Source organism: Mauremys mutica, chromosome 22 (genome assembly GCF_020497125.1).
Source record: "Mauremys mutica isolate MM-2020 ecotype Southern chromosome 22, ASM2049712v1, whole genome shotgun sequence".
NCBI lineage: Eukaryota > Metazoa > Chordata > Testudines > Geoemydidae > Mauremys > Mauremys mutica.
Genome location: NC_059093.1, coordinates 2,330,649 through 2,354,396, shown reverse-complemented (window position 1 = coordinate 2,354,396; position 23,748 = coordinate 2,330,649). Strand labels below are relative to the sequence as shown.

General features: G+C 47.3%; 1 protein-coding gene across 5 annotated transcripts in view; it reads left to right on the top strand.

Annotated features, from left to right (window-relative positions):
- The first annotated feature begins 1,637 nt into the window (after window positions 1-1,637).
- CEP164 (centrosomal protein 164) overlaps window positions 1,638-23,748 on the top strand; it is a 74,817-nt gene continuing 52,706 nt past the window's right edge. For 4 of the 5 annotated variants that reach the window (XM_044996970.1, XM_044996968.1, XM_044996969.1 and 1 more), the window contains exons 1-8: window positions 1,638-1,766; window positions 6,649-6,761; window positions 8,959-9,070; window positions 9,647-9,860; window positions 11,157-12,911; window positions 16,752-16,910; window positions 18,430-18,558; window positions 19,376-19,453. In XM_044996970.1, the coding sequence (XP_044852905.1) occupies window positions 6,674-6,761; window positions 8,959-9,070; window positions 9,647-9,860; window positions 11,157-12,911; window positions 16,752-16,910; window positions 18,430-18,558; window positions 19,376-19,453 (2,535 nt within the window). In that variant the 5' untranslated portion in view covers window positions 1,638-1,766; window positions 6,649-6,673. The remainder of the gene's footprint in view (window positions 1,767-6,648; window positions 6,762-8,958; window positions 9,071-9,646; window positions 9,861-11,156; window positions 12,912-16,751; window positions 16,911-18,429; window positions 18,559-19,375; window positions 19,454-23,748) is intronic. The other variant, XM_044996971.1, reaches the window with a different exon arrangement.

Genomic DNA, 23,748 nt, shown 5'->3' with positions numbered 1-23,748 from the left:
ATTTATATGGGTAAAATTTACCTGTGTAGACAAGTCTGCATTCAAGGACTTAAAGCTACTAGTGCAAGTATAGTTATCAATTTCAATCTGGCTACTCAGATACATAAATAACTCATGTGGGATTGGTTTCCTCCCCCCCTCTTAACTTTAAAGCAAACTTACCAAAAAAGTTAACATAGTATATTGTACATTACTTCTTACTTACTTGGGATCTGGTTAATATTCAAAGAACCTGGCTAAAGATTCTGGCTTGCTGGCTGGGGAACCCTCCTCCGCTGAGTATGTTAAAAGGAGTGACCAAATTTCTAAATAAGGCTCTTAATTTTAATGGGGCTCAGTGTAAATACCAGGAGTTTTCCAAATAGTTCCCTTTGCAGGATCAGGCCCTAAAATTAATTCAGTTTAATAATCTCAGGTAGAGGTTATTTAATGCTCTCTTAGTGTGGATTACATCCTAATAGAGAGAAGGCCTCAGAGACACCTCCATTCCCATTAGTCACAGTTACACAAGAGCTTGCAATTACATCAATTGCATACATGGAAATGTAACATTAGGAAACGTAGCTATATTTTTAATGGTCTCTTTATGTGATTTAGCTGGAGAAAGTGAGGAGGCGAGCTAGCAGAATATGGCAAGCCTTCTACAGAACACAGTGTGGTGCCTACTGATCTAAAATTGTACTAACCAAGAATGGATTTTTTCTATGTTGTTTTACACTATATTTAAGTAGTATTGCTTTATGTTGCCTTTTTAACTGGCATTTCAGTAGCACACACCATAAAAAAGTAAAGGGATATAGTTGACAATTAAAAATCAGCTACTAGCTGTAGACTAAACAATCAGGAGTCCTTGTGGCACCTTAGAGGCTAACAAATTTATTAGGGCATAAGCTTTCGTGGGCTAAAAGCCACTTCACCACGAAAGCTTATGCCCTAATAAATTTGTTGGTCTCTAAGGTGCCACAAGGACTCCTGGCTGTTTTTGCTGATACGGACTAACCCAGCTACTACTCAGAAACCTATGGATAGAGTGTTCAGGTAACCTTGGTGGAAGTGTGGAGGGCTGGGCCGTCATGACTCTGGCTTAAAAATAATGAGATTTTAAATAAGTAAAATTATTTTCAATTATTTTTCTTTCCCTTCAGATTTCCACATTCCTAGGGGGTCCTGTTTTCCAGCTTTTCTCTGCAAGGGCTGGAAACTTGCTTTGTTTAAGAAAGTGACCCCTGGAATTCTCATGAAGTAACAATTTCGGGGGGATTATGTCCCCTGTGGGCTGGGGGGAGGGGTTGGCCCCTCATTACACTAGGTTTTTGGGGGCATGCCATGACACCCAGTTTTGGGGGGGTGACCCCTGGGGCCCTGACACCTACTTTTAGGGGGAATGTCCCCCTGTGGGCCCCGTAGTGTCACTGGCCCCGCTTTTGGGGAGGGGTCGCTATACCCAAGGAGGGTCTTTGCAGCCCACGAAGCGGACTACAACTCCCACAAAACCTCGGGCCAGCTAAAGGACCCACGTGATTCGGTCCGACGCCTGCACCAATCCAGTGCCGCCGGGCCTCCCCGGCGCCCAATCAGGCGGAGGCTGGGGCGGGCCTTGCCGTTGCTAGGCTTAGACAAGCCCGGAAGTAGTTGCTGGCCGGTCCAGGGCAACCTCCAGGCGTCCATGGAAGCGGAGGGTGGGGAGCCCAGGCCGGGGGCCGCCTCCCCCCTCTGGTGCTGCCGGTAGGGACCGGGGGGTGGCCCGGGCTGGGGCCCCGTGGCAGGTAAGGCCGCTGTTATGGGCGTCTGCTGTAGGGGGCGCGGGTGTGCAAGGGGCGGGTAAGTGTGCAAGGGGGAGTGGTGGGGCGCGGGTGTGCAGGGGGGAGTGGCGGTGGGTAAGTGTGCAAGGGGGAGGGGCGGGGCGCGATTGTGCAAGGGGGTGGCGGTGGGTAAGTGTGCAAGGGGGAGGGGCGGGGCGCGAGTGTGCAAGGGGGAGTGGCGGTGGGTAAGTGTGCAGGGGAGACAGGGCACGAGTGTGCAAGGGGAGTGGCGGTGGGTAAGTGTGCAGGGGAGACAGGGCGTGAGTGTGCAAGGGGAGTGGCGGTGGGAGAGTGGGGGTGAATGTGCAAGAGGCGGGGGAAGGCTGGTGCAGAACTCGGTGTGCATTGATTGGTGTGAGTGGGTGTGCACAAGCGGGGCGGTGGGGAGTGCTATGGGGGTAGGTGTTGGTAGAGTTCCTGCTGAGAGCATATGGGGGTGCCAGGGGTGTGTGCATACGGAAAGGATGTGAAGGAGCAGGTCTGTGTGCTGCGGGTGTGAAGTCCGTCCCTCATTCTGCTTTTGGCAAGGAGATAATGAAAATCTGTTTTAGGCCAGCACTCTGCCTTGTTGTTTTTAATTTTCTCATATGTGGGAACAGCATACTCACTTCATGAGTGTGGTAGGTAGCTCGCGGCTTCACAATATGCGTTTTTGTGCTGATATATACTGTACACACAAGCACTTTGATACATATACAAATTGGGATTCAGATAACTGGAATAAGTCAGCATATAGAGTCTGTCTTCTGCTGCTAAAGACACTGTGAGTGAGATGACTATAAACGCTAGTAAAGAAATAAGAATGGAAGCACCTTAAGCTTAAATTGTCCATTATTCAGATGTTTTAGGTCACGTGTGTTCAGGAGAGAATGTGAAGTAGGATTTGTAATGCTGCTTTGATCCTGTAGTCTTGAAAATACTGCAGTCTGGGACCTAGTAGGATTAATTGTTGGTTACGTGGCTCATTTTACATAAGAGAGTTAAAAATACAGAGCTTTCTGAGGTCATTGGAAAGGGAAAAGACAAGGAGAGCTCCATGATGGCAGCGGTGTGGGGCTAGTACTTAGAGCTGTCATTGTTAGCGTGTTGACAACGTTGCTTGGTACGCTGCCTGCTCTTGATGGTGATGATTGACCGGTACAAAGACACACAGGAAGCGAAAGACCCACTGAACATCACAGAGAAAAAGTGGACGGTGGTTTTCTGGGGCACTAATGGTTCTTTTGTCTGGCCTTTATGTGGGGTAAAACTATGAAATAATTATCACAAATAAGTGACTGTTCATGTTTAATACTGGGGATAGTCTTCTAATACTTTATAATTGGAACACGTTATCATCATCATTGCAAATTGAAAGGGATATAGTCTCCTTGCAGATCAAGTGCCACTTGGATCGATCTCTCCCTAGATCCTTACTGTGGTCTGGCTGGAAATTCAGTTTATATCTATCTTTGGCAATCTTACCATACCACTGAAGCTTTTGGTAACCATGGTAATTGCTGGCTGTGTAGCAGCATTCTTTGGTGCACATGCTTCATAATACATTGGTTCTTCCATTCTAGTAATGTGTCTGTACCAAGCAAGCCACTGAAACCGAACCTGATGAAGGCAGTAGCTGGGTTCAACTTCTAATATCCTAATTTCTGACGCTGTCTTGCCCCTTAATGCGGAGCAGCTCACAAAGACAATGAGAATTAAAAACCTCAGTCTGGTGTTCTTCAGCACCCACGTCTCACTGCCATACAACAGAGCTGGTAGAACCATGGTTCTATGGATCTGTAGCTTTTGTGGCATTTTTTGTTGCCACAAGATCCCCACAGAGGCTGCTGAAGGGCCTGCAACATGACAGCAGTTGCTGCTACACCAATGTCCACATCTTTTGAGCACCTTCCAGCACTGTCTGTGCTGCTTCCCAAGGATTTGACAGTTGCCACCTGCTTGATGGCCCATCTAGACAGATTAATACTAAACGGATTGTAATTTGGAGCTGGAAGACACTTGATATGGTGATGACCAGGGATTAACCAGACCAATACGCACTGCTTCTTGCCCAACTAGATCAGCGATTCACCAATCTGAGCCAACAAGGCAGTGTCATTGGCATGTCTGAAATCTCGAAACAGAAGGGTGTTTCGCTCACTGTCATTGACAGCTGGCTCCTCAAGCTTAACCATAAATGAACTGGTGTTGATATTGAATAACAATAGCAACAGAACACAGCCTAGCCGAACTCCTGTGGAAATAGAAAATCAGGTTGTGTATCTGCCACTGACTTGAACACAACTTTCTGTTCCTTTTATAGCGCTCTTCTATCATTGGCATTATCTTCCCAGGGATTCCAAGTCATCTCATCAGATCCTGCAAACTTGCTATATCAAAGGCCTGATGGAAGTCCATAAAAAGTGCTGCACGCAGCTTATTAAATTCATCCATCTTCTCAAAAAGCAGTCTCAAGGTAGATATCTGGTTGACAGTGGAATGACCAGTCTGAAGCCATACTGAGTATCCTGGCCTTTGCCATGAAGCGCATTGTTGATTCAAGACATTAATATGGAAGCAAAGACTCTCCCTGGGGTTGACAAAAGTGTAATACCTCTGAGTTGCCACATATGGCCTTATCACCCTTTTTGAATAGAGTAAAAATAATGCTGCCTTCCAATTGTTGGCAGTTATGTTAGTGCTCCAGAAGGTCTGGAAGAGTCTATGCACCCTTGATACAACCATACTCTCACCTGGCTTCAGCAACATAGTGATGATATTACAAACTCCTGGTGCCTTCCCAGGCTTCAGATTACGGACTGGAATCCGGGTCTCTTCTTGGCTGAAAGAAGATGGCTCTACCGGAACTTCTTGGCGCCTCTTCAGGCAGTGCATAATTGAGGAACATCATGACGTGGTCTTGCAGACTCTGGCTGATGCTGCTATCCTGGTTCTTTACTGTACCACCCTCCACTGCAGACACTGCACAGTTGCATAGAGACTGCAGAGATTGTACCTGGTGGCAGCCAGTCCAAAACTGGCTGCTTGAGCTGACCACCAGGATTCCTGATCTTTGTTACACAATGGCTGGATGCCGTTCCAAAGTTTAACTCATTCAGCCTCTGTTTTTGCTCATGACCGATGTACCTTCTTTTCTTAGCTCCAGCTGCAGTGAGCATCTCCTCACCGATCAGTGCTTGATGTTTGAAGGGCTGTGGCCAGAGCCCTGAGCTGGCAGTCGTCATCCCTGGTGACTTGAAACTACTCCATTCCTTCAGTCTGTAATGTTTCAACAGCCTTGAGCATCCCAGAACAAAAAGCCATCTGACACCTCAATTCTAAGAACAGCTTTTGGATGAACTGGACTAATTTCAGCCCCATTAACGGGCTGTTGTAGAAATTGGAGGTGCACATTTGTCAGCAGAAGCTGATGGTCATGTCAAGTTTAGCACCATCGTGAACTTGTATATCCATGACCATTGACAACCAATGATTTTTAACAAGGACATGATCAATAACAATTCTAGAGAAACCATCTGGCCTATACCAGGGCTGCTTGCGATTCTCTGTGTGTCGGAGGAGCAAGTCAGTAATCACCATATCTTTGGCAGCTGCCCTGTCGATGCAGCTGAGTCCTGGTCTGTAGAACCCACTGTGCTTCCCGATCATGGCCCCTGTGACCATAGGAGTGCCTCGGTGCCTGCTGGCAAACTCCAGTCAGGCCTGACAAAGGCACTAAACCTAACACATAGCTGTCATGGCGTTTATCTATAAAGACTGTCATATAAGGTATCTAATGAAAATGTATAGTGTACTAGTCATTAATATCATTGTGCAGTGTGTGTAAGAACTCTACAGGAGGCATTATGGATACTTACCAATATTATGCTTTAAGTCTGTAATCAAACAAAGAGAAAAACAGGTTTTCTTCCAGACAGGAGAGGATGTAGTTATCTCCATGTCTCTAATGGGGATTATATTCACATATTGAGGCAACAAAAAAAAGCAAATTAACGGAAGGACAACATCGACAGCTTGGCACCTACACCTCAAAGAGCAACCAGCGGGGCAAGGAACGTTTGTCTAGGGATACGCTTCACAGGATGTATTTGAAAGGTGTCCTGGCCTATAAGAAGAGGGGGGAAAAAAGACCCGAGCTTTATCGATTTACTGAGGAAACCCTTTGTATTGTTTAGGGGAATCATGAAAGTCTGGATCCTGATATGTCAGAATTCCAGCAAGCACTACAGGAGAAGTTTTAGATGAGAGCCTGTTTTAGAAAAGATTAACTTGCTAGAGTGAAGTTCTAGTCTTGCAGAAACTTTTTTTTTTTAAAACAGATCTTTCTATTATCTTTTTGCTTAGTATCATCACTTGAATTTCTGTTCTTTAGTAATAAACTTATTCTTGGTTTTACTAGATGTTCTCCTCAGTGTCGTAATATTCAAGTGTGGATCCTCAGTTCACCTAGTGGGCTGGTGTGCGCACTGTCTCTTTGGAGACAGAGGATTTGGTAATTTCTGTGGCTGTCCAGTGGCGGCTGGATGCGGAAGAGGCACATTCTTCCAGGGAGTTTCTGGGACTAGAGTTCATCAAGTGTTACCTGCAAGGCAAATTAAAAGCTGGCAGAGCTTTGGAGGAGGCTGGCTGGCTGGCTGGCTGGCTAACAGACTGGGCTGACAGGGAGCTGTCACCCAGTTTAGCTCTAGCAAGTCTCTCTCTTGGTAAGAGAGGGTAACGAGGTCACCCATAGTTCTGGGCTCCCCAAGAAAGCATCAAAACCCCACATGCATATCTGCTAATTAATATGTAACAAGTGAAATTAATTTTATCTAGCTAAGGACATTGGTTGTGTTTTCACTACTAGGTGCAGTCAGTGTGTCCCCTTATGAATGGACATGGCAGGACCTGCTATACGCATTGGGGATCAGCTCATCCTAGAAGAAGATTATGATGAAACATACATACCCAGTGAGCAAGGTAACTGTCATCTGCCTTCCTCAGAGCAGAAAGATTGGGCTCAGGAGCTGCTCTCAAATATTGCAGGAGAATGGCAATGCAGGCAGAATGAGTGATGTTCAGTGTGTTGGAGAGTTGAAAAGTTAGCTCGTGTGTTAGTGGCACTCCATCCTGCTGTAGGTAGTGCATCAGAAACAGCCAGTCTCTCAAAGAAATTCTGACCTGCCAGCAAATTCAAGCAGGAAGGGTTGCAAAGCAGATTTAGGGTACGTCTATACTACCTGCCGGATCGGCGGGTAGTGTTCGCTGTATTGGGGATTGATTTATCGCGTCTTGCCTGGACACGATAAATCGATCCGCTAGTCGACAACGCCCGTACTCCAACTTGGCAGGAGGAGTATGCGGAGTCGATGGGGGGGCCGCGCCAGTTAACTCGCCACTGTGAGGACTGCCGGGTAAGTCGAACTAAGATGCTTCAATTTCAGCTACACCAGGGGTGGGCAAACTTTTTGGGGCGAGGGCCACATCTGGGTGAGGAAATTGTATGCAGGGCCGGGGCACGGGGGCGGGGGTGGAGTGCGGGATGTGGAGGAAGGGGCTCAGGACAAGGGATTGGGGCAGAGAAGGGGTGCAGAGTGTAAGAGGGGGCTCAGGGAAGGGGGTTGGGGTACAGGAGGGGTACGGAGTGCAGGATGGGGCTCAGGGCAGGGAGTTGGGGTGCAGGGTGCAGCAGGGAGCTCAGGGCAGGTGGTTGGAATGCACAGGAGTGCAGAAAGGGGCTCAGGGCAGGGAGTTGGGTGCAAGAGGGGTGCGAGGTACAGGCAGAGGGCTTAGGGCAGGAAGTTGGGGGGCGGGAGCAGGAGGGGTTTGAGCTCCAGCCTGGTGCCACTTACCTAAAGTGGCTCCGGGGTGGCAGTGGCGCACACCAGGGCCAGGGCAGGCTCCCTGCATGCCTGCCCTGTCCCCACGCCACTCCAGGAAGTGCTGCGGCCCCTGGGGGGGGGCGGGCAGAGGGCTCTGCATGCGCGCATGGAGCCCTTTGCCTCCCGGCCCGGGGGCTGCTTCTGAGAGCAGCGCCGGGCCCGCAGCACCACCAGGGGTAATCCCGCGGGCCGGATCCAAAGCCCTGAAGGGCCGGATCCGGCCCGCGGGCCATAGTTTGCCCATCCCTGAGCTACACGAATAGCATAGCTGAAGTTGCGTATCTTAGTTTGAATCCCCGCACTAGTGTAGCCCAGGCCTTAGAGGCCAGGGCTGCCCGGGGGGGGGGGGGGGGCGCAAGTGGGACAATTTGCCCTGGGCCCCGCAGGGACCTCCATGAGAGTTTTTCGGGGCCCCTGAAGCAGGGTCCTTCACTCACTCCGGGGGGCCCAGGAAAACTCTTGCAGGGCCCGGGCCCCTGGAGCTTCTTCCGCTCCGGGTCTTCAGCGGCAATTCGGCGGCAGGGGGGTGTCCTTCCGCTCCGGGACCTGCCACCAAAGTGCTCCGAAGACCCGCGGCGGGGGGTCCTTCCGCCCCAGGACCCGCCACCGAAGTGCTAGGCCTTCGGCAGTAATTTGGCGGCGGGGGCCCCCCGCCACCAAAGACCCCAGGCCCCCTGAATTCTCTGGGTGGCCCTGTTAGAGGCTGACGTTCGTCCAGTCAGACTGGCCAGTGCACTCGCTGAGAAGTAGTGCCAAGTTGGCTCTTGGTTCCATTCCCTTGCAGCCGTTGGGACTGTCACAGAGGAAACCAGGACCTGGGGCTGAGCAAGAGAGCCAAGCTCTTTTAGGAAAACGAGGGAGGAGAGGGTGTCGTCTAGTGGCTAGAGCGGGACACTGGGATTCAGGGCTCTTGGGACCTGATTGTCTTCTTACTTACGCTGGTTTTCACTGGAGTAACTCCTTTGACTTCCAGACAGTTAATTCTGGCGTATGGCGGTGAGAGAGCAGAATAAGGCTCCTGGTTTCCATTCCCATGGATATACCTCAGTTTGTGGCTGCCTCTGTCTCCCACCCCTGCAGAGTTCAGCCTTGCCTCGCCCGTTGTAAGATGGTCCATGGCACATGGGATGTTTTCTATAGCCCTGTGCAGCCTAATTCTAGTGTCTTCAGTGAGGGGGTTTCCCAGCACCCTTGGGTTGTACTGAGCACAGATTTGCACAGTAATGCACAGCCTTGCTTGTCTGCCGCACTGTCTTCTACTGACTTTTGTTTCCTCTACTTGTGTTCTACTACAGAAATTCAGGAGTTTGCCAGGGAGATAGGGATTGACCCTGAGAACGAGCCGGAGTTGATGTGGCTGGCCAGAGAAGGCATTGTGGCTCCTTTACCTCCAGAGTGGAAACCATGGTGAGAACTTTAAATCAGCACTATTTCAGTAGATTGCCAACCTCTCCTTGCTAATCCCTCTCTGGGTGCTTGTCAAATAAGTAGGGGAAAGTAGTCTAGTGGTTGGAGCAGGGGACTAGGTGTCAGGGCTCCTGGGTTTTATTCCTATTTCTGCAACAGAACCAGTTTGTGATCCTGGGTAAGTCACTTCCCCTCCATGCCCTGTAACATGGGGATAATACAGTACTGTACTTCACGGGGTGGGTGATGCTGAAAGAATGGTGGCAATGCTGCCCTGGCCCTAGGGAGAGGGAAGAAGTAGCTTGGGAAATGACCGTGATGGAAGCAGGAATGTGCTGAGGGGCAGCTGCTCCCCATTCTGTGTATTTGGGGCTTTTCTGGGGCAGCATGCTCCGCTTCTGCTATGCACCAAAGGGAGCCTATGGCCAGCGTTTGTAAAGCCCTATATGCTCCTGAGACGGAAGGTTCTGTGGCCACACAAAGCAGCATTGCTGCCAGCTGTGTGTGCTGATTTGCACGCACAGAACGGATGCCCTGACTTTCTCCTGTCTTCGTGTTCTGTTTTCCCCACATCAGTCAAGATATCACTGGCGACATCTATTACTTTAACTTTTCTAATGGCCAGTCCACATGGGACCACCCTTGTGATGAACATTATAGAGAACTTGTGATCCAGGAGCGGGAGAAGCTTTCAGCTCATGGCAGCATTAAAAAGAAAGACAAGAAGAAGAGAAAAGACAAGAAGGAGAAGAAAGAGAAGAAGGAGAGAGAGCCAATGAAACATGCTGCGGTGAGTACACCTGAGGTGCTTGTTAGGGAGGGTCAGGAGAGCCAGCCTGAGCGTAAGTGACCAGCTGCGAGTTGGTGATGGCTGCTGCTTATTGTGGTATTAGAGGTTAGGCAGAATGAATGACAGGTATGAAGTGGCTGTGGGGGGGCTGTGCAGAGGAGCAGATGGAGGCAGGCATGGCATCACTTTTCAATTATTGTTCTTTTTAACTTCATTTTTTAACAACTGGGCCAAATTCCTTAGTAACCCGAGGCCAGAGGAGAAATTGGCTTGTTCAGGGAAGCAGCTACTGCCAGTTTCACCCTCAAGGTCACTAAACTCAGCACTTGGTTTTCTGTGATGCTCCCAACGACTTTGTGGTCTGAGGGGCCGCGAGGTGGAAGGAAGACAGGGCTCGGTGGATGCTCCCTCCCTCCAGTCTTCCTCTTAGAAAAGGGAGCTGGGACTGTGGAGTTGCTGTGGTGCCAGAGGGGCCCTGTGGTGGCATGAGCAGTTCAGAGCCCCCTTCCTAAATCAAGTCAAGGCTACTGCAGGGCCCAAAGTGTCTCTTGTTTTGTTTGTGCTGGCCAAGGTTTTCTAGCATATTGTTCTTCCCAACTGACTGGGTCAAGGTATCAAGCTGCTCAGGTGACTTTGAGTTAGAATGGGTCAGTGGCACACCCAGAATGTCTCTAGGATCCTCCTCTGTTTCCTAATGCTTTGCCATACCCACGTTTGATCACAGGCCTTTGCAGAACATGGGCTCAGAGCCCTGAACTCATGCCATTCCTCTGACTTCCTGCCTTGCAAGGATGGAGTGATTGCTGTGCTTAGAGGGTGGGTGGGTGGGTTGTAGAATTTTTGGAGCCGTTTTTCTCATTGGAAGGAACAACCAGTGTTATTTATGAAGTAACTGTGCACCTGTTGCTATGGTATCTAGGCAGCAGGCACAGCCTTAAAAGCAATAGATTCATCTGTTTTGCTGTTGGTTGGCAACAAGAGTAGTCATCCCAGCAGCAAACCATTCCTCCCTTTTCAAATAGAGAGAACTTTCCCAGTTCAACCAGTAATTGGGTAAATGTCAGGCTGATCAGATGTGCCTTGCACCAGACCTTGAAGGCCAACAAACTCTTGGGCTTAGAATCTTCCAGGGAGGGACCTTCCATGGAAAAGACCCAAACCTTCAATTTGAGGAGCTTCTGTTAGTGTTTCCTATTTCAAATGCTCCAAGTACATCCTGTTCCATTTTGTGCTGTAGATGAGTGTATGTATCATATGTTGTGTATTTTAGTTATCTGCTAATATTTATTTACTTAGGAAATGCAGCCAGAGCCAGGGATTCTTCCTTCAACATCCTTTTATCGAATGTCCTCTCCCATCCTGTCCTCTGAGTGTGCAAGTCCTGATCTAGATCAGGATAGCCAGATGAGAAACGAGGGCTTTCTTAAGAAAGGTAAAGGAAAGACCTCTGAGAGACCACCAGAGACAAGTGACTCAAACAGACAGTTTGCAGGGCCTTCCCCAAATAAACTGCAGCCACTTCTCACAGCCAAGTCCTGCAGAACTCACCAGATCTTAGCTGATGTGGAGAAAATTTTAGGAAGGACGCCATCTTTTAGCAGATCGGATGTAGACCACCAGCAGGCCCAAGACAAGTCCCCAAAAATTGGAGACAAGCCTTGTCTTGATTTTTCTGACTCGGAGTCTGAAGGTTTAGATGTTGTTAGGACAAAGCCCATTTCCTACGTGGCAAAGAAATCGTGTTCACAAGACCTTGAGAATGGGAGAAGTGTCCCTGATTCCCGCGAGGTCCTGGAGGACAAAGTTCCGCTCTTTGTGGAGGAAAAGCTGTCTGACAACCGGAAGAAGGAGGAAATGACAGGAGAGAGTGTCTGTCAGTCTGATGAAGGCTTATCGGTCAGAGAAAGATCAACAGGGCCTGGTGGTGATAAGGAAAGAGGCCCAGGTTTCTCACAAGCTGATGAAAATGAAGCTTTCTTGACTCCCAGGGCCCCTGACCATATTTTTTACAGCAGGAAATGTGAAATGATTCTCTTTGATGCCAGTCCCCCGGAAGACCTGAGTTTGATGGAGGAGGGTGATGTTCACTGTCCCCAACGAGAGCTGAGGGCACACAGCAGAGCGGTTGAGAGCAGAAGGAAGAGAAAACTTCAGGATCAGGCATTGAGTCAAGCCACCAAACTTTGCAAGAGCAGTGAGGCTGTCGGCAAGCGTGAGAGAGAGAGCTCAAAGCAGGCAGAGTTTGTTGAATCTGAAGGAGCAGGCCTACAAGCAGCCCCGCAAAAAGACCGATTAGACAGCCACCCGGCAGTTCCTGAAATGACTGCAGATACATTACCCTACACCAGAGGGGTAGAAGTTTATGCTCAAGCAGGAGCTGATGTTTCTGCGTCAGAGCCTGTTTCTCTCTCTGCTGCACAGCACAGAGACAAGGAGAAGGCAAACGGTTTGGGGACTGAACCTTACAGCAGTGTTGCAAGCAACTCAGCTGATCATTTTGCATCACAGATTTTGGGAGAGGTTGATAACTTCTCCTGGGATCTCCAGAGCTCTCGTGAGTCTGACAGACCAACAGATCTGCTTGCTGCTGCTGCTGCTAAAGGGCCTCTACCCACTCACCCTTTTACAGGAACTCTCCAAACTCCGCCACAAAGCTCAGCCAATGGAAAGTCGCAGAGTGACTGTAACTCTGAGGATGAGAAGTTCTATCAGCATGTGCAGGAAAACGATCAAGTAACTAGTCAGGAACATAGTTGTGTCAGTTTTAACATGAAACTGAATAGGTCACGTGATGCCCCTGAGAAGAACAATGAGGGCAGACAAGAAGAAACAGGAGAAGGAGAGCAAAAGACAGAGCCAGTTCCTAGAGGGCTAGAGGCAGGTGTGCTCACAGAGGGTTTACAGGTGTCTCCTGGTTGGCTTTATCAGACAGCTGAGTGCCAGGAAAGCAGCAGGCTCTGTCGGCAGGTGGAAGGAGAGTTGACCCAGAGCGGAAAAGTGACTGAGGATTACAGCAAACTGGAGCTTTGTGAAGGAGCAGGCAGTAATGAGGTAGGCAGTTTAGACTTAAAAATCCCTCTGCAACAGGTCTGCTGTTCCATTATAAATGAATCTGAGGAGTTGAGAGGGGGCATTTTTCTCTCTGCTGAGCTAAGTTTCAGGAGAAAGGGAAATTACCTTCCTGGTGGTGGTCACAGGAGCTGATGTGGCAGGTATATTTGGGGGTTTATTAAAGCTTTGAGATGCAGGATGAAAAATACCCTCCTGCTGACCTTCCTGGCATGTAAGCACTACATAACTTACAGCCTGGCTGAATTCTACAATAATACAATATTATTTCTGTCTTCTGAACTATCGAACAGGTCACACAGAGCAGTACATGGGTTGGGATTATTACATTTAATTACAAAGTAATCTCTAGGAACATCTCCCTTGTTTGTTTTTCCACTTGCCTTGAGGCTTCAGCTGAGATCAGGGCTCATGGTGCTAGCCACTGTCCACACACACAGCCAGTCCCTGCCCTGAAGAGTGAAAGACCAATGGTGGGAGAAAGAAAGAGTCTTCATTTTACAGACAGGAAGCTGAGGCACCAAGAGATTAAATGATTTGGCAAAGGTTATGTAGGGGGTGAGTGAGCCAGGAATTAAGTTCAATGCCTTAACCATAGGGCCACCCTTTCTGGTAAACTCATAAAAACAAAAGTTTCATGAATTTGTTTTCTCATGGAAGTTGAGCATTAGCACAACCCCCCACAACACCACCACCACCCCGCCTTTTGCAGGTCGGAGCTGCACAAACTTCTTTGCGCAAACCTCAGTCCTGACCTCAACACCACTGCTGTTGTCTTATGACGCATCTTGACCAATTCAAACCAGGTAAATTCCTGGGAGAGCAGCAAAGGTGGGATAGACTGGTGTCATCTCTGAAAGCAGTCTTCTCCCTCTTTCCCCTTCGGCCCCGCTCTTGGGAAACCAAGACTCCAAAGTACCCATTAAAAGTGATGCTTCCCTGCAAAGCGGACAGTGAACCCGGGGACATGGGAGTACGCAGCAGATGGCAAGCAGTGCTCTCTGACTGTGTTTTGCTTTGAATATCATGGGCCAAACTCTCCGCCCTTCATATCTTGATAAAACAATTCAATCCAAAGTATTCTTGTTTTTTTTCAGAGCTCCCACCTCTCCATTATTCGGACAGTTTTCGTGGGCTACAATTGCCTCGTTAATTAAAAACAAAAATCCAGGTAGTATTTAATGTTGGATGACAAGCGCTCAAGCTGTTCTGCTCTGGCCTGCAGCTGCATGTGCTTGAAGCTTGCTCCTCCTCCCCAAGAGGCAGCACCGTTGAGCATCCCCCACTCTATAAGAGACACTAGTTTTGGGCCATGGCGCTTTCCCATACAGCGGGAGGTGCCTTGTCGGTGTGAAGTGTGGCCTGGGCTGGCTTGTTCTTTGTTTCGTAAGTAATTGCTTCGGTTTAATAAGGACTTGCCAAATCGTGTGTTCCAAAGAAATAATAGAAAAGGTCATTGTGTGTAATGTTAATGAAGTGCTTTGCTCCCATATTGCTGGTATCCAGCTGTGACTCCACTGAATTGCTAGCTTCGATTTCCAGTTACCAGCGTGTGGTAGCACCCCCTTTATCTGATATTTATAGTCATAGTTATTATCAGCTAACGGCAGATTATCCTGAAAGTTTTAATTAGCTGAATGGAAGTGAGTTTTTCTTGCTGAAGGACAACTAACACCCCAGCTTCACACACACAGTTAATAGCCATTGGTAGAAAATCACTAGTTAAGCCCAGAATGTGTAATTTACACTATAACCATTGATTTGGCAACGACTTGGTGGAGGAGAGAGCGATGTGCGTTTATCTTCCTTCCCCGTCCCCCAGTGTGCTAGTGAATTAACTGTGTTTTCAGTCTGTAATTTTGTGTAAACACAGTGTACAGGAGACTGATCTCCCGACGCACACATGCTCTGCCGACACACACGTGTTCTGTTGAAGAAATGCTACAGAGTGGTGCTGGGAAACCATAGGCGTATTTGTAGCATGCATTGGTTTCAAGTTTACCTTGGGCAGCGTATTGCAAGGTATGTCTTGCCGGATAAAAAATTCCACTGTGTAAGATAGAGCTTTGAGATGCTCTGTGGTGGTAACTCAGGTCTTTAGTCGGGGGCCTGTTTGTGTCACTGCTATATGAGAGGATTATTTTCAAGCTAGCCTATAGTTTCTCAGCCCACCTTTACAAGTGCAATTAAACTTCAGCTCTTCTGATCAGGTCAGTTTTGTTTGGCATTTTCTCCAGCTTGTCCTGTTTGATTTCAGCCCTTATGGGACTTGCACTTGTTTAGAGATTCATAGATTCCAAGGCCAGAAGAGACCACTGTGATCATCTAGTCTGACCTCCTCTATAGCACAGGCCACAGGACTTCCCTGAATTAATTCCTGTTCAAGCTAGCGCAAACCTTTCAGAAAATCATCTAGTTTTGCTTTAAAAATTCTCAATGACAGAGAATCCACCACAGCCTTTGTAAGCTGTTCCAGTGGTAATTCCCCTCCCTGTTAAAACTGTGTCTGATTCCAGTCTGAATTTGTCTAGCTTGAACTTCCAGCCCTTGGATCTTGTTCTACGTTTGCTGCTAGGCTGAAGAGTGCGTTATCAAATATTTGTTCCTCCCACAGGTACTTACAGACTGTAATCACCCCTTAACCTTCTTTTTATTAAGCTAAATAGATCAAGCTCCTTGAATTTCTCATGCTAAAACATTTTCCAGTCCTTTAATAGTTTCCGTGGCTCTTCTGTGACCCCTCTAACTGGGCTGGAGGAATTATTCTCAGGGTTTTTGCTGTGCTGTAGATGGGAGAAGCCTCAGTACAAATTAAGAGCCCCTTGGTGAAGTTCTGCGACAGAACTGCCTGCCACAATTTTACTTCTCAGCCACAGTTGTTGCTGTAGCCCCACCTGCTTATTGCAGCTTCTGTAGGGCAGGAGACTTGCCATCCCAGTGAGACTGTCCTGCCTTATTCTGCTTAGAATAACAACAAGAAAATGATGAGAACCGCCCCCCAGCTTCCCATGAGTAATTGGAGGGTGAAGCTGCAGTTAGCCCAGGTCCTACACAATCAGTTAGTTGGGCTGCCGAACTGTCATCACTTCACATGGGCATCCTACTCCCCCTCTTCCTGGCCAACAGCTCGAAACTCAACAGTGAGGCAGTGCTGCCGTGGGAGGAGCCAGCGCAGGGAACGGTTGTTTCAAGTAACAGCAAGAGTATCTTAACCCTTTTAGTTTGTTCTTCTTTGAAAAGTCACATATTGACATCTGGCCAGTAATTCATGATAAATGTCACTTCTTTTTCTTTGCTGAGGAAACTGAATTTGTCAGCCATGGTTTCTACTTCAGTTATTCAGTAGAGGGGTACAAGAGCGGAAATGCTGTCTGGCCTGATTTTATTAGACTAGTACAGAGGTTCTGACCACCTTCCTAGGCATTCAAATAATGTTCTTTGTGAATGTGCATCTATTACATGTGTGTATGCCAATATGGGGGTATTATATTTTATCTTCTCCCTGATGTTTTGGTGTTTGTGTGAATTTTGTGAATCAGACAAACTCCTGGCTGTTGTAAACTAAATAACTCTGTGTTCACACGGGTCATTAGATGGGCTATATGCACGCGTGAATCCACCTGTTATTTCTCACACATCTGAGTGTTGGGGTCTTGTTAGCAGCTTTTGAGCAGAGGTGGTTTAAGTGGTAGCAGGCAATGTTCAGGTAGGAGTGGCTTATTATTTCTGTACCTACTTGCAGACTGTAAATGGTGCCTGCTCTGCTTCTCTTGATCGATCTCAGTTGTGGTCAGATACTTACCTTGTTCTTGCATGTCCTAGTCTCCAGGTTCCCTGCTAGCACCTGTCCAAGTTCCCCTGGGGAGTCTTGCTCCTTTACGTGGTGTCGTGGATGGTCCAGCCAGTGCCCTCCGTGGCTCGCTAAGCACCAGTGTGGAGATCTCCGGGGTACCCAGTCCGCTGCTCAGAGAAGGAACTCTGGTAACTCTCCCTCTTCACTGAAAGTTCAGTTTGGGATGTTTGTTGCAATGCGCCATGTTTTCAGGAACCTCCACAGACATGTGTCTGACGAAGTGGGTATTCAGCCACGAAAGCTCGTGCTCCAACATGTCTGTTAGTCTATAAGGTGCCACAGGACTCTTTGCTGCTTTTTACAGGTCCAGACTACCACGGCTACCCCTCTGATACTAGACACTAGAATGGTGTTTCAAAGGCAGTATCCCTGTTCCTCGTACATGGTTTTTATCCTGCCTTTGTCTGTGAAGCCAGGCTTAGAAATGTGAAATACGTTTCTCGTCTCTACATTCCCGCCCCCCAAAATGTTTGTACGGAACCTAGTCCAAAGTGGCAGTGATCCTGGGCCTGATGCTCTCCAGCCCCCTGCACTCAGAATGACACTGCTGGAGCATCAGAGTTGCTCCTCTCTTCCCCACCTTCTAGCTATGGAAGCTCTACGTTGGTGCCCATCATTCTAGTATTTGAGCCCCCGTGTGTTAATTCTGCCAGGGAGGATGGAGCACTCGTTCACTGTGATACTAGGACATCACAGGTGCCGTCACACTAGCGGCTGAGCAGCAGTTCCCATCTGAGGCTGTTGGGCCTCTGCCATGAGGGGAAACATTCACTTTGTAAAATGGCCGCTGGCCCCTCATTGGTCACCACAGAGAGGGCAAAGACTAAATGGGCTGCAGAGACTGAAATTCCCTTTGTTTCTCGAGAAGAGGTCCCTCCAGCAGAAAGCTGAAGCCCAGTTACTGTGTGGTGGACCAGGGTATGAATCTACAGTGTGCCAGCTTGCTGTGCAGGACCGTCCAGTGTGGACACTGCTACAGCACACAGAAATCCCGGGGAGCGACTGTCAGTGCACTGTAGCAGTGTCCATCAGGGATGTTACTGAGTGGCAAGCTGGTAGGCTGTAGCTGCACATGCTGGCTTGTTTCTCAATAACTTGCCATGTAGAGAAGCCCATGTTAGTGGGGGTGGGAGTGAGAAGCTTTCGTTGCCATCAGTTGTGTACCTGTTTGGTGGGTATAGAGATCTTGCATTCCCAGAGCTATCAATCTTACACCTTCTACTAGCACCAAATTCATCTTAAAAAAGAAAAGAGGGAGGGGGAAGTCTGTTGCAAATCCAGCTTGATGAATTTTTATTTTCTTGGGTGGGGAGATTTTGCATACATGTTTCTTTACAGTGAGAGCACCTTTGACATAATGGAAACTTTTGCCTAAAGCAGAGCTCACCACCTTGGTAGTCAAGATCTATTTGCAATGACTCTCTGCAAAATAACAGTGTTTCAGACAGTCAAGTTAGCCTGCAAAGTCCTTGATATTCTGGCTGTTATGCTGACTGTGTGCTACTAAGCTGGTGAGAGAGTCCCTCTACTAGGGATGGAATTGGGCTGCCATGCTTTGATATGCCTGACTGGATGCCTGTGTCCTCTTTCCTGTTTGGCTTGGTCTCATCTAACTACCCCTCACCCCCCCTTTTTTTGACTTTGCAGCCTCCACAGACCCTTAAATCCACCGGCTGCACTAAGAGCTTGCTGGGATCCATGCATGAGGAAAAAGCCTCCTTAAATCTCCTAGTTCTAGATGAAGGGGAAAATGAAGAGGAAGAGAGCGAGAATCAGGTAGCAAGAGAGCTGGGATTCCTATGAGTGCCGTGTGTTATTTTTGTGGGTTGTGCATAGATCCCCTAAGGGAATCTGGGGAATAGACCCTGATAGTCCTCGCCTCATGAGGGTTTTCAGCCCAGAATATCATGTGGTTCAAATGCTTCTGGGTTTAACTTAGGCTAAGTTTCTTGTCTTTTCCCCAGGGTATCTAATCCTCTTCTCGCTCTGATTTGATCTGTTAGGTTTTTGAAGAGGGTGAGTGCTACTGTCTGTAGGGGTCTTGGCCATGGATGTGTCACCTAGAGAAGTTTCCCTTCCAAGTGCCTAGCTGGGCCCTTTTCTGGGGGGTTTCAGGGTTTGTTATGGACACGTCCACAATCTCTGTGGGCCTGATCCTGCCCCTTTGACCTCATTGGCAGCTTTGCCGTTAAATTCAATGGGTACAAGATCCCAGGCATAGTGGACCAGACTGAGATCTGTATGAGCACACTCATTTGTGAGCTCATTGTGCTATTGGGAAATGGCAGTTCAGGATAGCAATACAGAAGAACCCTGCAAACCTAGCAGAGAGATCCCTTACCCAGGTAGTCGCCTGTGGCCATCACTTGCATTTGTAAAGAAGAATCATTCAGGAAGCGATACACTGCTAAGGAGTGTTTCTGAAATTAATCAGATGGTAGCATCATGTTGCTTTAACACACTGTCTTGCAGTTTCCCTGCCCCGTTTCCACCAGTTACTAAATCCCAGAATGTCCCCAAGCATGGCCTGAAATATGGCCAGTTGCAAAGATGCGAACTCATCTGCAGTTGTTTTCCTTTTTTGAATGTATAGAGTCCCCGTGGGACAGCGAGACTGCTCAAAAATCTGCACATGGATATTAGCGCTCTAGGAGGCGGCTTCGAGTATGAGGTAAGAAAGAGCGTGTCCTTGGAATCGTCACGAGCATTCAGGAAAGAAATGGGTCACTTGAGATAGTAATGAGTGGCTGGATATTCCCAGGTGCACTAGGGGAATTTGGGGCAGAGTTGCTCTGCTGTTTGTTATTGTTCATATCATTTGCAGGATGGTGACTATGTTTGAAACTGGGCTTTGTAAGGGAGGTCCTAGGATTGCGTTTTTAAAATAAGGCTGATGAATTTACATTAGTTTGCATAAAAATAACTTTGTAGCATTGTAAAATGTTTCGGTAGAACTCGCTGTTATTCAGGCTGCATATCAGTTTAACTTGTGAGCCATAAGAACGGCCGTACCGGGTCAGACCAAAGGTCCATCTAGCCCAGTATCTGTCTACTGACAGTGGCCAATGCCAGGTGCCCCAGAGGGAGTGAACCTAACAGGCAATGATCAAGTGATCTCTCTCCTGCCATCCATCTCCATCCTCTGACAAACAGAGGCTAGGGACACCATTCCTTACCCATCCTTGCTAATAGCCATTTATGGACTTAACCACCATGAATTTATCCAGTTCTCTTTTAAACACTGTTATAGTCCTAGCCTTCACAACCTCCTCAGGCTAGGAGTTCCACAAGTTGACTGTGCGCTGTGTGAAGAAGAACTTCTTTTTATTTGTTTTAAACCTGCTGCCTATTAATTTCATTTGGTGACCCCTAGTTCTTATATTATGGGAATAAGTAAATAACTTTTCCTTATCCACTTTTTCCACATCACTCATGATTTTATATACCTCTATCATATCCCCCCTTAGTCTCCTCTTTTCCAAGCTGAAGAGTCCTAGCCTCTTTAATCTTTCCTCGTATGGGACCCTCTCCAAACCCCTAATCATTGTAGTTGCCCTTTTCTGAACTTTTTCTAGTGCCAGCCCTTTGTTTTCTCATTATCATTTTCTTAAAAAATCATTTTTGGGGATGAAATTTTCCTTGGTTGGTCTCTGTCCAAAGGTGAGTCTTTTTTAAGTTTAAACAAAATCCAGTCAGACTTTTTTTGAGTTCTCTGCTTCTGGGGTAGGTAGATAATTTTTACTGTGGTTTTTAAACAGGAAGTTTATCACTCTCTCTTTGTCATGTAGGTAAATTTAAAAAATGACTGAACTTTGAAACTTGGCATGTAAATAGTGCTGACTGAGTGAGTGAAAAAGACATACTGCGCATGGCCAGAAGAGGTTTTTTGAATATGTGTCTGCTGAGGTATTTAGAAGAGCATAATGGTATTCGACCCCCTCTGGAGCACTGCAGTCCATGTTTTCCCTGCCTGGCCTGATCAGGGGTTTGTAAGATCCTGGGTTTACTTCTCTCAAGTCAATCAGAGTGTGTGTGGGGGGGTGCTATTTATCTGAGAGAATTAGTAAATGTCAGTTGAAGTACACATGGCAGAATCTTCTAAAAGCTGTCAGTGCTTTAACATGAGAAACAGGAGACGATGGCAAATTGTACCGTTTTATGGGTCAAAGGTTTTTGCTGTATTCTGCAATATTCTGTAAATTTGGAGTTTTCTTTTGGAAAAATAAGTCTGATCTTCTGTTGGTATAAATAGATTGTAACTCACTTGAAATCAGTGGAGTTGTACCTATATAAACTGACCATCTCTATGCTAGGTTTTTCTTCCAAAAATGTCCCACTATTGCTTACAATGGTGCAGTTGCACCACAGTTACCAATGTGGGGAGTTCATGTGCAGACTGAGCTCCTCCATTTGCTGATATTCTTAACGCAGCGTTGTCTAGATCTCATCATTATACCGAGGCATTTCGCTCCATGTTAATGGAACTTCAAGTGTGCATGGTTAAAAGTAAGTCAATGAAGGGTCCCACAGCAATGATAGCTCTGCCCAGTATATTTCATGATGTACATTTATGGCATAAATGGATCCTAACCCACTCATTTCACCAGAAAAACTGGAATAGAAATACTACCTACGTGCAATGTGGCATAGTTGTGATGCAGTTAAGAGACTTGTGCTTTCCAAGGCACAAATGGAAAATGCAGTGCCTGCCCCAGGAAGCTTAAGACAGCCATGGATAATATGAGATACCCCAAGAGCATATGGGGCTGGAAATCAGAATGGTTGTGGTTTTGTTCTTTGGTTTTATTTTTGAACTTTACCTCTTTGTCCTTTTATAATGCCAGGGTCAGGTCGGGCATTGACTGTCCTGGATTAGCGTCTTCAGGAGAAGAGGGTCTTTAGGAGGGATTGGAATGAGGAAAGCAGCAAACCTTAGTGACCATCTGGATGTGAAGGGAGGAGGGGAGGCGAGGTGAGGCAAGAGGCCAAGATGACCCCAGGGTCGCAGGTCTGAGTGACAGGGGAGTTGTTGGGTAAAGGGGAAAAGGTGAGGGTTTGCAAGGGAAAACCAGAGCTTGGTTTTGGCCACGGTCGGGCCCAACTGAACTCTTGGGGGCACAGTTGCGTAGGCAGTGGAATTCATGCAGGTGGATGTGGTCACCCCAGAGCTATCGTATAGTGGGAGAAGATCTGAGGGCCAAGGACGGAACCATCTAGCCCCTTCTTGAGAGTTAAGGTTTCTGCGAGCGTGGCAGTATTTGCATTGGGCAGGATTTAATTTCATCTTTGCCTTTTCCAATGGGCGAATAGAAGTAACATTCGCAAGTAAAAGAACTAAATATGGAAATACGGAAACTATATTTCAGCGAGGTCCTCAGGTTTTTTTCCCCTCTTTAAAAATACCACTCCAGCTTCATCATTCCTTTTGGCAAGTGTGTTATGGTTCTACTGTTATGTGGAAACTGAGAGGACATGGCCACTTTCTTTAGTATAAGCGTAGAAGCTTGGTCACCGCTCCCTTTTCTGGTGCACTGTTGAGAAATTCTTGCCCTCAGATGTTGAGCATTGATGATGATTTAAAAACATGTATGGCCTTGAACATCTGTTTTTATTTTTCTTGGGGGTGGGGTGCTCCTTGTCCGTACATAATTAACAGGATGCGAGGTTAGGATGACAAGGAAACAATGGTTTGTGCGTTGAAAGCAGTTTGTAGTGTTTTAGCCATGCTGTTCCTGTGGGCATTAATCCCTTCTTGCTGCTTTAAAAATTCTGCTCCAGCATCTGAGAGGCAAATTAATTGATTTAAAAATGCTATGCAGTATTTTCATTAGCCTTTTTCATGGCACATGAAAAGTAAGCTTTCGAATGCTTGCTGCTCTGGGCATAGTGTGCAAGGCAGCTTGTGTTAAATTGGATGTGAATAGGAAAGACCCAAGCTGTCTTCATCTCCAGAACAACAAGAGGTCTGTTGGGGCCCAGTTCGTCACTGAAATGTTAATGTGGCTAGGAACAAAGACAGCGCTTAGCATTCCACTGCCATGGCAGGGCTTTGGGATCTGTTATGAAATGGCAGTTGCCCCCCGACAGCCAGACTGCCTCCTAAGAACTAGTAACCTAGATGGATGTTACCTTGAGGCCTGATGGGTTATAATGTCCCACTGAAAATTAACATTCACGTTTAATGCCATAAGGTGGCAGTAGGAAAACACTCACGTTAGCCAGCTCTCTCTCTGCATCCCAAGCCCTTCTCTAGCTTTATTACAAAATCAAAAGGAAGCAGAGGTCCATAAAACAGGCCCCACAAAGGAGTGTGTGAGAAGTGACAGGATGAAGTGATAAGCCAGCTTGCCTACAGAGCTGGTAAAAATCCAGTCCGTGGACCCAAGACTGAGAATCCATATTTGGAGACACTGTGATCGTTTTAGTGACGTGCGGTGATGCTTGCTGGGAAAGGAGACTGCAAAGAATTAAATGGACTGGTCCAAAGAGTAGGAGAACTGGAAATAATTCATAGAAATCCCAGGGGTGGAGCTGGAAGCTGAGTTACTAAATCTGGGGAAGGGGAGTGGGAAATCAAGGCAGTCAATTCTGAAAAACTTGATTTGCTTTTCTTACATTTGTGATCATGGAAACTCTCTTTTCTGGGGGTTGGGAGGTAAGGAGGGTGAAGATGATGGGGTTTGAATTGTCATTGTTAAATATTCTCTGAACCAATCTTTGAGGGATTTCTGGGGTAATTGCAGCAAAGATAGTATTAACCTGACTGGGAATACAAGAGTACTTCAAGCTATAATGGGAGCGGCCTGAAGGCTTTTGACGGCGGGTGACTGGAGAGAGAAAATTGTGCATGACATAGTAGCAAATCATTCTGTACCTCTAGCAGTTCAGGGAGCTTTGGTGCTCTGCATTCCAAAAAGGTCTGTCTGCAGGTAAACATTTGGAGTCACATGGCCTGTCTACACGATG